The following is a 14,907-nucleotide window of genomic DNA, read 5'->3' on the forward strand; positions in this document are numbered from 1 at the left end:
TTACTGTAGTCACAACATTTTGCAAAACTGTGTACTGACCAATTCAAGGCCGCTTATTTCCTATGTTATATCCCAGCCTATTAATATATACTAAAAGTATTAACAAATCTTTACAACAATTACTAGAGAACTCACAAAAGTATCTTAAAGTACCAAAAGTAAATACAGTATTTAGGGTCAAACCACTTAGCACTACCTCTGTTAATCTGTACAAGAAGTACTATGGGGGAACAGAAAGAACTCTTTCCCAAATTGGTTTAGACCTTCTCATTCATACCGTGACCTGCTCTCCAGACAGACATTGTCCTCTGAACAAAGGTTAAAGGTCACAGGCAACCAGAAAATCAAAAATAATTAAAACGCAGTCATCACTTATTCATGATACATAAAATGCATTGCTGATTAAGAAAAACAAATAAATAAATTATAAGCGTATAATTGCAAATCGAAAGTGCAATATTTTGTACTTGGGTTTACTTCCCTCGAAACGAAGCAGACACGATACTAAACCCAGCCAGAGACAATGGGTGTACACTGAAGTGTAACAAAGCCTTTTCATTGGCTACTGGTTCATTTGCCGATGTGCACATCTGGCTCTTTGTTTATGGCTTATGAGCTTGATAGGTATTAGTTTCAAATTGCATGTGGTCAGTGATTGAAGTTGTGCATTGCGTATTGTCATTATCAGACGGGCAGGCAGACATATAGGCGTCAATAAACCAGACATTGAGTTTTCTCTGTGACTGAGTCTGCTTATCACAATCAGTATGTTTTTTTACGTAACAAGTAGATTATGTACATGTTTGTGTACACAACCAAGATTACACTACTGCTCATGACCTCATACTCCGGACAGCACTAGGGTAAAATTAGTGGATCGTTCGATTTCCAATTTCGTGGGCTTTTTTTCATCACATTTTTTTCAACTTCATAGGTTGAACTGGCAGTTTTGTTGATTTGTTACAGTAAGTGCATACCGAAAGGTATTAAAATCTGCAATGTGTTTTTACGTTGCATGTGACCTTTAAACTGTATGAAGAATAGTGGAATGTGAATTTCAGATGTGTTTTCATCTTGTAGGCAGTGATCATAAGGACGACAGCTGCAGGGAATATCTCATAATGAGGCTCACCGTGGTTGCGTGTAATTATTTCAAGAAGTATGTACAGCGGGAGATTGCCAAGGCAACAGGTGTGACAGTTAGAAAGCCCTTCCAAGGTTTCCGAGACATTCGCAAAAAAAAATGGCATTATGATGAGAATCGACCATGGACAGCAGCAGCCAAGGAAACTAACATGTCCATCAAACGTCCTCCACATGTTGTAGTAGAGCCTATATCAAAAAGGAACTGGAAACTATTCAAGGGAGACAGGGTGAGTAAAAATATTACTTTCCTATATCAAAATGTGTTAGTTTTTTATATACATGTACCTTATCTCATTCCTACTCTCTCATAAAATTGGTCTTCAGTTGTGTTACATGTAGGAGGTGACTAAATGGATTAGGTGGCCAGAAATAGTGACCTTGTCATTGCATCCTGACTGCTTGAAATGCTGCTCATGAGGTCCACCACTGGTTTACCATATCCAGACTTGTATTTATCAAAGGCCACCATGACATATAGCTGAAATATTGCTTACTGAGGGGTTTATATCACAGGAATATGCGTGTGCATTGATACAGTAAAAGAGAAGGGAATATCTGTCCAACATTTGAGAAAATGTCTTTGCTTGGCTTGTCATCACTTCTAGTGAAGGAAATTGGCCATTAGATTCAAAGTGTGTGTATGTAAATCTCAATTACAGGCAGCTGGATATAAGTGCACTGAATGTTGCTTGTGGAGCAACAAACAGGATACTGACTAGTAGTTGAAATAGAAAACAATCACCCGTGAGCATATTCTGATTTTGCCTTGCGTCAGATGTTGGAGGTTTATGTTGGAGTTTACTTCACTTCTGGAACTTTGTGTGCAAGGCATGTATACAAGAGTGTGTTTAGATGTGAATCATTTCCAGAGAAGAGAATCGAGTACAAGAAGACACACCAATCCCTCCCCTTCTTGACCTTCACCTTCAGCATCTATTTCTGTCAACCTCATGGCTAACTAACTCACACAAGCACATTTGACAGATGCATGTCTCACACTTATTTATCTCCTTAATCTGGAGTAAGATTTTAACCACCATAAACTAACAGAAGTTTGATGAAATTATGTCAACTCCTGTCAAGCCCATCTTATGAATAGTTGTAGTTACATTTCCAGTTAGTATGTAACTACAGTAGAAGCCCTCTAAACCAGTATTCATTCTTTATTCATCAATCTAGCCCCCCTTGACTTGTCTAACCATCTTGACATGGTGAGCGACTGGCAAATTGTGACACAACACTTAATTTATAACACAGTTTACCTAACCTACTTGGGACTAATCCTTATCCATACTCATTGTATCCGGCAACTAGAATGAGCTTTAATGCTGATGGTAATCCACTGTGTTGTCAATTAAGAAATACAGTGTGCTCTACCACCATGTGTAGTGTAATACAGCACACTTTTGCTCTGAACTATTATAATTAGTACATAAGGATGTGTACATTCGAGAACTTTAATGTTATGATAGTTCACACTGTACTTGGTGGTAGAGCAAACTGTATTTCTTTTCTAAAATGCCAGATTTAATACGAAGGATAATTTCGATTAATCTAAGGCAGAAAACAAATGACAGTGTCTGTGTCCTAAATTAAGAATCCACACACAGCGCTAACTGACAAGCTGTTCATTTGATGTGTCTGCCCCCTCGTGAAAAGACGAACATTAGTGAGTGACGCAACTGCAAACCAAGAAATGGGATGCAATGGAGTACGGCAGTACAAAGCGATGACGACTGACATGCATCTTGACATCGGTTACATTGCGTCATAATGCAAAAGCGTGCAAATATGATCGACTGACTAAATTGGCATAATGATGTCAACACATTGCATTGTAATGCAAAAAGTGCACATTATCGTCTGATAAGGTACTGTCTGCATCTTTGATGTTTCACCAAAGCATCTAAGAAAACATGTCCAGCCAACCATGAAATCAACACGAGAGACGAGATACCGGATGCCAGTTTAAAGAGCATTAATTTCTTCACAAAAACTCACAAAAACATTGTGCAGTCTTTGTTGCACAGAAATATAGAATAGACTGATGTCGGATTAAAGAGAGTGTAAATGTTCAAAGATTAACTACCTTTTTCTGGGACCAAATTCTAGTGCTGATAGTGAGAGTATGCTGGATTAGAGGGCTGCCAGTTTATATGATCCAAAATATTGATCCAAAATATAATAGGAAGAAATCTGGAATATTAGCCTGAAGTAACATTATTGAATTTTACGGTGAATATTACTTCAGTGTATTTGAAATAATTTGAAATAATATACACTTTCATGTAAAATTTATTATTTCATACAGGGTTCCCCCTAGACATATATATTTGGGGTCCAGTTGACTCTCCCAATATTTATGGGGAGTCAAAATAAAAGTTTAGGGGTCAAACAATTTACGAGGATAATTGGTTTTCAAGTAATAATGTCTTTCAGGTATATGCCTTGAAGCCTGAATTGTAAAGAATTATCGTGTGTGCTTTTGCATCAGTTTGAAATCAGAAATCAATATAGTTACATTTATTACCTGTAAGTATAACATTGAATTGTGTGGCTTTAATCAGTCATTTTTTTGCATCAGAAGCAATGCATTGTTGGCATTTTTATGCATATTTCACTTTACTCAGTGTCATACAGAGGTTTTCCACGTCAAGGGGAACCCTGTTTCATTATACAACTGTAGACTATTACTTTTCATGGGTCCATGAAAGCAGGTATTGACCAGCTTATCAGTCTGAAATTGTTTTATTATATGATCACAAAAAAAAATAAACGTTTCTAAAAACCAAAACATCCATTAGTCAAGAAAGCTAATTTTATTGTCACTACAAACCAATAACAAACAACACTGTTTCATGTAATATCACTTTTGGTCAGACCTGGGTTGGAGTCAGTATGCTTTTCCATAGATGCCAGATCATGTGACCACCTCTAGACCAATCAGGTAGCAAGAAAAATATGCTTCCATAATAAGAATGTTTATCAGATGAGTGTGTCTTAAGCTTTCAAAAGATGTAGTCAAAGGGTATTTGACACATATTTATTCTAGTAATAAATTCTAAGGTTAACCTTTGACATCACCAGGCTCTTGCTATCGTTACGGTCCTGTCCTGGGAAGATACTATCCACACTGCTCAAGAGTAGCCAATGGGAGACAAATTGGAAATCCATGTCTTATTTTTTTTAAAGTTTGCACTGCAGTCTTATCATAGGGCAGTCTTTAAGGTAATAGATATTAGTTTTAATGATAGTTTCTACAAAATATAAATATGACCTTAACAGGCTGGTGTTGTGTGTGTTCTGCTTAGACTTTCTTAAAGGTGAAAATTACAGTCCACAGACTTAGCATTCATTACATTCATTATAGACTAAGCGCAGTACTGTTAATAGCATACAACATGCAGTATGAAATAAGTTTGCAGTATTTGTTTGCCATGAAACTAAAATAATATATGCAAGAACTCCTTTTACATCTTTCAGAGAACCTCTGCAAGGTTTGTGTTGTAAAGTTTAATCGTTAGATAATTTAAAAAGCGAAAGGGAGTTGTGATTGGTTCACACAACTTCCCAGTGTAGGCACCTGATTGGATAAAAAGCCAGCCAAGGGAGGTAATTACCGTAGATGCATCCATGGTATAGTGGTATATCTGAATGTATTGGGCCAGACTTGCCCAACTCATTACTCAGAATTGCTGGACAACAGAATAATTTTGGCTTGCTTGCCTGTGGACATCTAGAACACTGAGGTTATAGTTTTCATAAAGTCCCATAACTATCAACAAAGTTAATTTTGAGTGATACGTATATATCGTGAATGTGACTTAATGACAATTACTAAATGCTGTTTACTTCTAAGTTGTAGTAAAGGCTGCATATTTGTAATTGGTTCTTTGATTTGCTGAATGGTAAACTTACAGCTAGTCGTAGAGCATTTAACTGTATGAGGAGAAGTTCGCGAACAGAGTGCAGAAATTTATAAACAATTTGGATGAACCAGTCTGGGATTAGAGAGGGAGGCAGTCATTCTAGTAAATGGATATCAGATCTAAAATGAAATCACAAGCTGAAAAATATTGTGAGTATGAGAAAGAGTGGAAAGATCAAAATCTTCAGTTTGATGATGATAGCATTGGTTACTCTCATCAAGACATTGAAGACACATGTCAGATTAAGTTATCAGAGCTGTCAGAGTTAGTGGGGACATAGACCATGCATTTGCAAAAGTTGACCAAGAAGAATTATTTTGATATGCCAAACTGTTTGACATTGTGTTCAGTTACAGTTACTGGAATGTCATTTTCATTCTTGATATGATTGTGCCATAAGCCAGAGACTGGAATCTGTAGCCTGCTTGTGTATGTCAGTCACTGGATAAAGTGAAAGTGCGAATAGGGTTATGCAACTGAGAGAAAATCACCAGTCTTCTCATGTGAGCAAGCAAAGTGAGCAAAGATTGGCAACATACTTCACTTGCTTCAGTTTGCAAAATATTTTTCATGTCAAAATTAAATATTGTGCCCATCAAAGGCAGACACCCATTTCCTCACTGGGTTGTTCCCTCGGATTCCCTATGAAGTATTTAATAATTACACACATGAAATATATTTTATTCAACATTGAAATGCCACTTCATCGTTCTTTGCCCCCATTCCCCCTGCCAGCTTCCGGCTCAATGGAGTGAAGGAATATGAATGAGCAGAAAATGAAAAGGAATCCCATACCAACTGAAACCTTTGGGCCCAGTACAACAATACTGGGTTAATGACTGACCCAGGTTAGATGGACCAAGAATAACCACCACAGCCAGGTATCGTTACATCCAGTTGAGATATCATTCACAGAGCCTGCACCATCCATAGCAACCCACATTCCTAGACAGCACCGAATCTCTGATGAGACAGTCCACAGTTGGCTACAGGAAGACCAGTTTGACGTAATGTCTTGATGTAATGTCATGACACAACATTAGTGGGGAACTTGTCAGCATGACAGTGCTCTACGTTATGTTGCATGTGTTCGCCTGGACTTCCTCCAGCAAAACAACATTCAGGTGTAACAGTTACCATGGCCTTCTCGATCACCTGATTTGTGCCACATTGAACGTCTACAGGATACATTTGATTGACGCTTGCATAAGCGTAATCTGCCACCTCAGACACTACAACTGCATGCAACACTTCAGCAACAGTTTCAAAACATTCAAGACAGCATTCATCATTTCCTGTCCTCTATACATCACCACAGCGAAGCTGTTATCAATGCTCATGGTGGTCACACTAGATGCTGGTATTTTACTCTGACAAAGTGGCTTAATTAGCACTCCATGGTTTTACCAAATGGATTATCAGGTTTTGGAAGTCTGTAAAAAGATGATTTTACTGTAACTGAACAATAATGTCATGTTTCAATCAGGTATATGCTTTCAGTAAATAAATTCCAAAACATCATGTCAGGTTTCTTTTTGGGAAGATACATGTATATGCTGAACAGAACTGTTTGTGTTCAGACTTTATTTGCATACAGAATTATTTGAGAGAAATGCCTGAACAAGGGCCTTTATTGTTTTTGTGGGAAAATGGTTATACCTGGCACATGGATACCTGAAACAATTTCAATCACCAATAACTTCTAAACAGTATATAAGTATTCATCACAGAAATTTGTGTTTCAACAGTTTCTAATTTGGACCATAAGGCCTCCTATACTAAATAAAGACTTTAAGACTTAAGAAAAGACCTTCAATGAAGCAAGTCTAGATTTTGCTCGTCTTCCTTCTTGCTTGTGCTCCTTTTCAGTTAAAATAGAGTTATTCGTTTCTATCAAAATTACATATTTTCAAAGACGAAGCATTAGTGAAGTAATCCTTGCATGATGTTTGAGGTGTGATGTTTTGGTTGAAAATGTTAAATAAACGGCTGGTTCACTTCACTGTTAACTGGTAATACATTTTCAAAAGAATTCTTTCATCAACTTCTGAATTACATTTTAATATGTACCCAGGGGACACAATTATGCTGTCTGTATTCAAGAATGATCTTGTTAATACAGCTGATATTGATTTTGGGACATTTCTCCATAATTCTAGCCCTTGTAAGCCCCTCTAACACCATGAGCACAATCCCAATGTCAGATCGACCCCAGGCATCTAGCATTACATACAATTGTATGCTATCTGGTAGGTCAGGTTGGAAGGACAGCTTAATTTAGCCCACCTTCCCAGCTTGAGCTTCTCCATGGCCACTGGGGCACCAGCAGTGGTGAAGTTGCCTAAGGACAAATAGATCTGTAGTAGTACTCTGACCTATTTCCAGGAGTAACCCCGCCCATTTGCTGAGGCTCCATAGGAGTGGGTTAAAAACTTGACCTAGAAACGATCACAGTGTTTGCATAAGTATTTTTGGTATGTTGCCAATGGTTGTATGCGCAGGGTATATTTCAGAGATGTTGTGGGAATTGAAGATGTTAAATATATTTGAGTTGATACTCTAACCTTGTTTAAAATATTGAAATATATATTTTGATAAGTAGCTTTTTGGTGTGATTGACCATATGGTCTCTGGACTGACGATAAATTAGTTTAATGTATTTTATGGTTTTAAACATACTAGACCAGGATCTATGTATTGGCTTTTTTCTACTGCACTCAGCTGTAGACAACCAACCCACATCAAGACTTGGAGATGACATGCTTACCTGAACTAACTCACCAAACCTGAACATGCTGCATCTGATGATATAAAATAATATAATATAATAATTGTTTTTGAAGGGTTTCTCTTGATGAAGTAAGGTTTTATTCATGCTAGATGCAATGGCGGTATGGGTGATACTAGTTTCAAAATGACCCAGAACTTACTGCATGTAAACAGCCGTACATGTTACGTCTCGGACTGATACAGTTGCCTGTTGAGACATGTTGGGTCATAACAATTCACTAATGCTACATTTGATATAACTCGACAGCTGAAGAAATAAATTATGACTACCATTATGGTTATTAAAGCATAGTGTTGCCAGTAAGCATTTCAGAAGAGCTGACATCGTGAAAAATAAAGCTGACAATGAGCACACATTAAAGGAGGTTGTATGTAAAATATCGAAACTTCAAGAAATTGCTAAATTTGGTATCATTTTGTGGAAAAATGTGTCCCAAATCTAATTATGTTAGAAAAATAGCAAGGCACTGCAACATGTGTTTGACAAGTGGCTCCCCCTTGTGGCATCGTCAGTCTGTATCTCCACATGCATCATCAACTTGTATTGATAATGTACCACCAATCTGCATGTACATGTCGGTGGATACAAACCTCTAATGACTGGTGTGAGTTGACTTCTAACTGAAAATCCATAAAGGATTATATCAGGCTGTATGATGTATCATGTATAGATTGATGCTCATGTTGTTGATCACTGGAAAGTCTGGTCTGGATTTGATTATTTACACACCACTCCCATCTATTGCTGAGTGTGGCATTAAACAGCCTGTCATAATGTATTATTTAGTATTGTTATCATGATAATCATGATAGCCATTCTTCAAAGAGCCCGTAAATCGTTTAACATCAAATCAGTGTAATGTTTCAAGTTTATAGTGGCAACTTTTCAGAGACATTGAGATAAAAGAATGCACACAGATGAAACAAAGCATATCAATCAATATGTAAATTAGATGCTTAGTCTCTGAATATATAGTCTGGTTCATAATTATTGAGAATTTTTCTTCTTACTTTGAGCTATCCTAACACCTCAACTGATTCACTGATACTTAAAACTAAGTAATGGTATAAGGGAGGTAACTCATCTTGGCCTACTGAGTATAGTACAATTAGAGTTACCTCCCCTGAGTTTGTAGCAGACGTCATTTTCCTCAGCACTGTCAACAATGTCTGCTGAAGATAAAAGAAGGTTGATTTTTGAGTTGTGTAATCAAGGAATTGATGATGTAAATACATTGGCAGAGAGAACAGGAACTCCTCTTTCTACTGTGTATAGGATTAGGAAGAATGTTAAAGAGGGAAAGGATTTTGGGCACCAGAAAGGAGCAGGGAGACCCAGAAAATTGGACTTCTCAGATCGCGTCCGGCTGGGAATTTTAGCGTCTAAAAAGCAAAGGGCAAGCATCTCCAACATCAGGTATGAAATGATAGAAAGGGGATCAACAGTTGTATCAAAATCTACAGTTAGAAGAAATTTGATTGATCTTGGATGGGAGAAAAAGACTGGAATTCCTTCTCCTCTCATGAAACAAGAACATAAAGACAGTCGTGTTGAGCGGTGTTTGGCACATGAAAACTTTGACTGGGAAAATGTGATTTTTACTAATGAAAGCTCAGTATGGGTATATCCCAATAATGTGAAAATATGGACAAAGTCTGCGTCAGCACCGTTGTATCGACGACCTAAATACAGCCCAGAGTTTCATGTATGGGGAGGGATATCCTTATTAGGAACGACCCCGCTGTGTGTGTTTGAGGGAAATCTGACAAGTCAACGCTACACTAACATATTAGATAATTTTCTCCTTCCAAGTGCACATGTGTTTTATGGAAATGACTGGATTTTGCAGCAAGATAATGATCCTAAACACACCGCAAAACATGCCAAGCAGTGGTTTCAGGAGAAAAATGTGACTGCATTACCATTTCCTGCATATAGTCCTGACTTAAATCCCATTGAGAACATTTGGGGGATGATGAAGGAATGTGTGAATCAAAAGGGGTTGACAAAAATTGAAGACATGAAGAGAGAAGTGGTCCGATACTGGGACAGCATAACTCACGAGACACTAACCTCTCTGATAGGAAGTATGCCTACCCGTCTTAGACTGTGCCGTGAAGCTCAAGGAGACTTGATAAAATATTAAATTGTTACCTACACAACATGAAAAGGTCAGTTCACTTTCACAATACATTCAATTTTATCTGATTTGTTCTCGTTTAATAATATGAAATGCTTTAGCTATTCTCAATAATTTTGAACCATACTGTATATGGAAAAGCGAAAGAAACAGAACTTTTTTTGTCAAGTTTTAAATAGACGACATGAATGTGAATACTTGCATTTATGAGATACCATTTTTTTTCAAACTTGCCTATCTTTTGTTGTTCAGTATGCATAATTTTGATAGTAACAAACCCATGTAAATTGAAAAATACCCGCAGTGAGTTGGGAGACTGAGGAAATCTAGACTTGCCTCATTTAGGGTTTTAGCATTGAAGGGAGAGGGAGGCATTTGGGAAAATAATATCATTCTGGGAGTGTGAGATGGACTATGTGTAAACATATAGTATATGGTAAATATATAAACTCAATTTATCTGAAATTATCATGTTTTCTTTTTGTACTATACAAGTAACTTAGTTGACTAATGCGCAAAAAACATAATCTGTATATAAGTATATTCGAAAATATTTATTTGTCATTCCTGTTTTGATAAATGAGCTTCTGGTGCAAATTATCATGGTTATTTATAACGCAAGAACAAAAGCAGCCCAGTTCTACTAACCAATCTTACCGAAGCCAATCGTAGAGTTAAGATCAAAAGTCGAAGTTCCTTATAACCAACTTAGCATCGCTAAAATCAATCATAGAGAAACAAAAATGGTGACTTTCCTTATTCTATGTGAAGAAGAACAGCGAGCATTAAACCATGAACATGTTTTTTATGACCGATTACAGATTCTAGACACGATGTCAGATGATATCGCTGTGGCGAGGTACAGGATGCGTCGTCGAGCTACAGCCACATATTATGCCAGATACTCAGCTTTCACACGCACTTTCCCCTGAAACCAAGGTGCTGACTACCCTATGATTTCTAGGGAAGGCTGGACTTTCTTGTTGAACTTGGAGATCTTAATGGGATATCCAAGTCAAGCGTATCCAACCATTCAGGCCATTTGTGACGTGTTGGATAACATTACCTTTGATCTGACATGGGGAAGTATCATGAAAATGAAGAGTGATTTTTTAAAAAATGCAGGATTTCCTAAGGTGATTGGTGCCATTGATGGGACTTTGATCCCGATTGTGATGCCCCTTACTGACGAACAGGCTGCTTTTGTGTGCAGAATAGGCTTCCATGCCATTAAAGTACAGGCTGTATGCTATGCATCCCTCAGGTAAGATGGTTGATACTTTTGTTGTCGAGTAGTAAATAGAATTCAAGAGTTTAGGTATACCGATTTGAGCGACACACTTCCTGTTTACATTAGAAACGATCTTGACAAATGGATGTTAGTTTGATGCTGACAATAGGGATGATGCTGACAACAGGGAGTAATGGTGCATCCCTTCGTCAACAATGACAGCCATTTCTTCTGCTGAAAAATTGCTTTTTCTCACACGAGGTTTCTTTCTTTTCTAACTCTCACTCGAAAAAGTCTCGATCTTAACTAGGATCGGATTGTAAGATCGGGACTGGCTACGATCAGCCTAAAATCGGTTGGTGAAACGGGGACTGTAACCTTTAGCTAAGACGATTGTAAAATTGGCGTACGTCGCTAAGACTGGTCTTAGCTAAGATCGGTTAGTGGAACAGGACCCTGGCCAATTACACCTTACTATTCCTTGGTTCATGGATGTTCAGTTCCATTCTGGCCACTTACACCATGTACTTGACCTGACTATTCCTTGGTTCATGGATGTTCAGTTCCATACTGACCACTTACACCATGTACTTGACCTTACTATTCCTTGGTTCATGGACGATCAGTTCCATTCTGGCCACTTACACAATGTACTTGACCTTACAATCCCTTGGTTCATGGACTTTCAGTTCCATTCTGGCCACTTACATCATGTACTTGACCTTACTATTCCTTGGTTCATGGACGTTCAGTTCCATTCTGACCACTTACACCATGTACTTGACCTTACAATCCCTTGGTTCCTGGACGTTTAGTTCCATTCTGGCCACTTACACCATGTACTTGACCTTACTATTCCTTGGTTCATGGACGTTCAGTTCCATTCTGGCCACTTACACCATGTACTTGACCTTACTATTCCTTGGTTCATGGACGTTCAGTTCCATTCTGACCACTTACACCATGTACTTGACCTTACTATTCCTTAGTTCATGTACGTTCAGTTCCATTTTGGGCACTTACACCATGTACTTGACCTTACTATTCCTTGGTTCATGGACGTTCAGTTCCGTTCTGGCCACTTACATCATGTACTTGACCTTACTATTCCTTGGTTCATGAACGTTCAGTTCCATTCTGGCCACTTACACCATGTACTTGACCTTACAATCCCTTGGTTCATGGACGTTCAGTTCCGTTCTGGCCACTTACACCATGTACTTGACCTTACAATCCCTTGGTTCATGGACGTTCAGTTCCGTTCTGGCCACTTACACTGTGTACTTGACCTTACTATTCCTTGGTTCATGGACGTTCAGTTCCATTCTGACCACTTACACCATGTACTTGACCTTACAATCCCTTGGTTCCTGGACATTCAGTTCCATTCTGGCCACTTACACCATGTACTTGACCTTACAATCCCTTGGTTCATGGACGTTCAGTTCCGTTCTGGCCACTTACACCCTGTACTTGACCTTACTATTCCTTGGTTCATGGATGTTCAGTTCCATTCTGGCTACTTACACCATGTACTTGACCTTACTATTCTTTGGTTCATAGACGTTCAGTTCCGTTCTGGCCACTTACATTATGTACTTGACCTTACTATTCCTTGGTTCATGGACGTTCAGTTCCATTCTGGCCACTTACACCATGTACTCGACCTTACTATTCCTTGGTTCATGGACGATCAGTTCCATTCTGGCCACTTACTTCATGTACTTGACCTTACTATTCCTTGGTTCATGGACGTTCAGTTCCATTCTGACCACTTACACCATGTACTTGACCTTACAATCCCTTGGTTCATGGACGTTCAGTTCCATTTTGGCCACTTACATCATGTACTTGACCTTACTATTCCTTGGTTCATGGACGTTCAGTTCCATTCTGGCCGCTTACATCATGTACTTGACCTTACAATTCCTTGGTTCCTGGACGTTCAGTTCCATTCTGGCCACTTATACCATGTACTTGACCTTACTATTCCTTGGTTCATGGACGTTCAGTTCCATTCTGACCACTTACACCATGTACTTGACCTTACTATTCCTTGGTTCATGGACGTTCAGTTCCATTCTGACCACTTACACCATGTACTTGACCTTACAATCCCTTGGTTCATGGACGTTCAGTTCCATTCTGGCCACTTATATCATGTACTTGACCTTACTATTCCTTGGTTCATGTACGATCAGTTCCATTCTGGCCACTTACATCATGTACTTGACCTTACTATTCCTTGGTTTATGGACGTTCAGTTCCATTCTGACCACTTACACCATGTACTTGACCTTACTATTCCTTGGTTCATGGACGTTCAGTCCCATTCTGGCCACTTACACCATGTACTTGACCTTACTATTCCTTGGTTCATGGACGTTCAGTTCCATTCTGGCCACTTACACCATGTACTTGACCTAACAATCCCTTGGTTCATGGACGTTCAGTTCCATTCTGGCCATTTACACCATGTACTTGACCTTACTGTTCCTTGGTTCATGGACGTTCAGTTCCATTCTGACCACTTACACCATGTACTTGACCTTACTATTCCTTGGTTCATGGACGTTCAGTTCCATTCTGGCCACTTACATCATGTACTTGACCTTACTATTTCTTGGTTCATGGACGTTCAGTTCCATTCTGGCCACTTGCACCATGTACTTGACCTAACAATCCCTTGGTTCATGGACGTTCAGTTCCATTCTGGCCATTTACACCATGTACTTGACCTTACTATTCCTTGGTTCCTGGACGTTCAGTTCCATTCTGGCCTCTTACAGTAAAATTGTGGGGCTTTGGACAGAAGTCCTAGAAATTACACTCAGGAGGCCAGCTGCCATACACAGTCGCCCGTCCAATGATTCCTTGCAACAATTTTGCTTAACTTCTACTGATGTGTGGCCTATACTCTTTGCATAGGACCTCAAACCACCCTTTATATAATGACTGTGTGAGCCAGTGAGATTGATGGTCATTTTACATGGCAGGAATTGTACAAAATCAAAATGTTTCAGTTAAGTCACACATTGTGCTCAGAGGATCAGGTACAAATTTAAATACTCACCAAATAGTCAATAACATGATCTGATCTTGTAACAGAACCTTTGAATATAACTGAATGACTGAAAGCTACTGGTCTATCCATCCTGGATACTGATACGTTATCATATTAAGGCTTGTGCTGCTAATGAAATCAATGAAATGGAATATTTGTTATTAATTTGATAATTATACATAGGAAGTAAGCCCACAGGACCTTTTTGTCAAGCTCCACAGCCACTATGGATAAATTAATGTCATACATTGTTTTTGCAATATGCTTAAACAGGAGTATGTTGCCAAAACACATGCCATGTGTTTCAGATCACACTCTGCTTGTCCGTTAGGCGCTAAGCAGGTGGTGTGGTTCAGATGACACTGCTTGTCTGTTAGGTTCCAATCAAGTGACTGTGTTGTGGCTTAGATCACACTGTGCTTGTCTATTAGGCTACAATCAGGTGATGTGGTTCACATCGCATTGTGCTTTTCTATTAGGCTACAAACAGGTATTCTTGGTTGAGATCACCCCTACAGGTCTTGAAACTAAACTTCATACACATGATACATGTGTTGTGGTTCATATCACCCTATATTTGACACTTCAACCAGTAACATTTGTGTA

General features: G+C 38.6%; 1 protein-coding gene across 1 annotated transcript in view; it reads left to right on the forward strand.

Annotated features, from left to right (window-relative positions):
• The window catches only part of LOC137276995 (large ribosomal subunit protein uL24m-like), a 47,697-nt gene that overhangs the window by 1,895 nt on the left and 30,895 nt on the right, over positions 1-14,907 (forward strand). The window contains exon 2 of the mRNA XM_067808651.1: positions 1,081-1,373. Coding sequence (XP_067664752.1) covers positions 1,122-1,373 — 252 coding nt within the window. The 5' untranslated portion in view covers positions 1,081-1,121. The remainder of the gene's footprint in view (positions 1-1,080; positions 1,374-14,907) is intronic.

This window comes from Haliotis asinina, chromosome 3, assembly GCF_037392515.1.
Source record: "Haliotis asinina isolate JCU_RB_2024 chromosome 3, JCU_Hal_asi_v2, whole genome shotgun sequence".
Classification (NCBI taxonomy): domain Eukaryota; kingdom Metazoa; phylum Mollusca; class Gastropoda; order Lepetellida; family Haliotidae; genus Haliotis; species Haliotis asinina.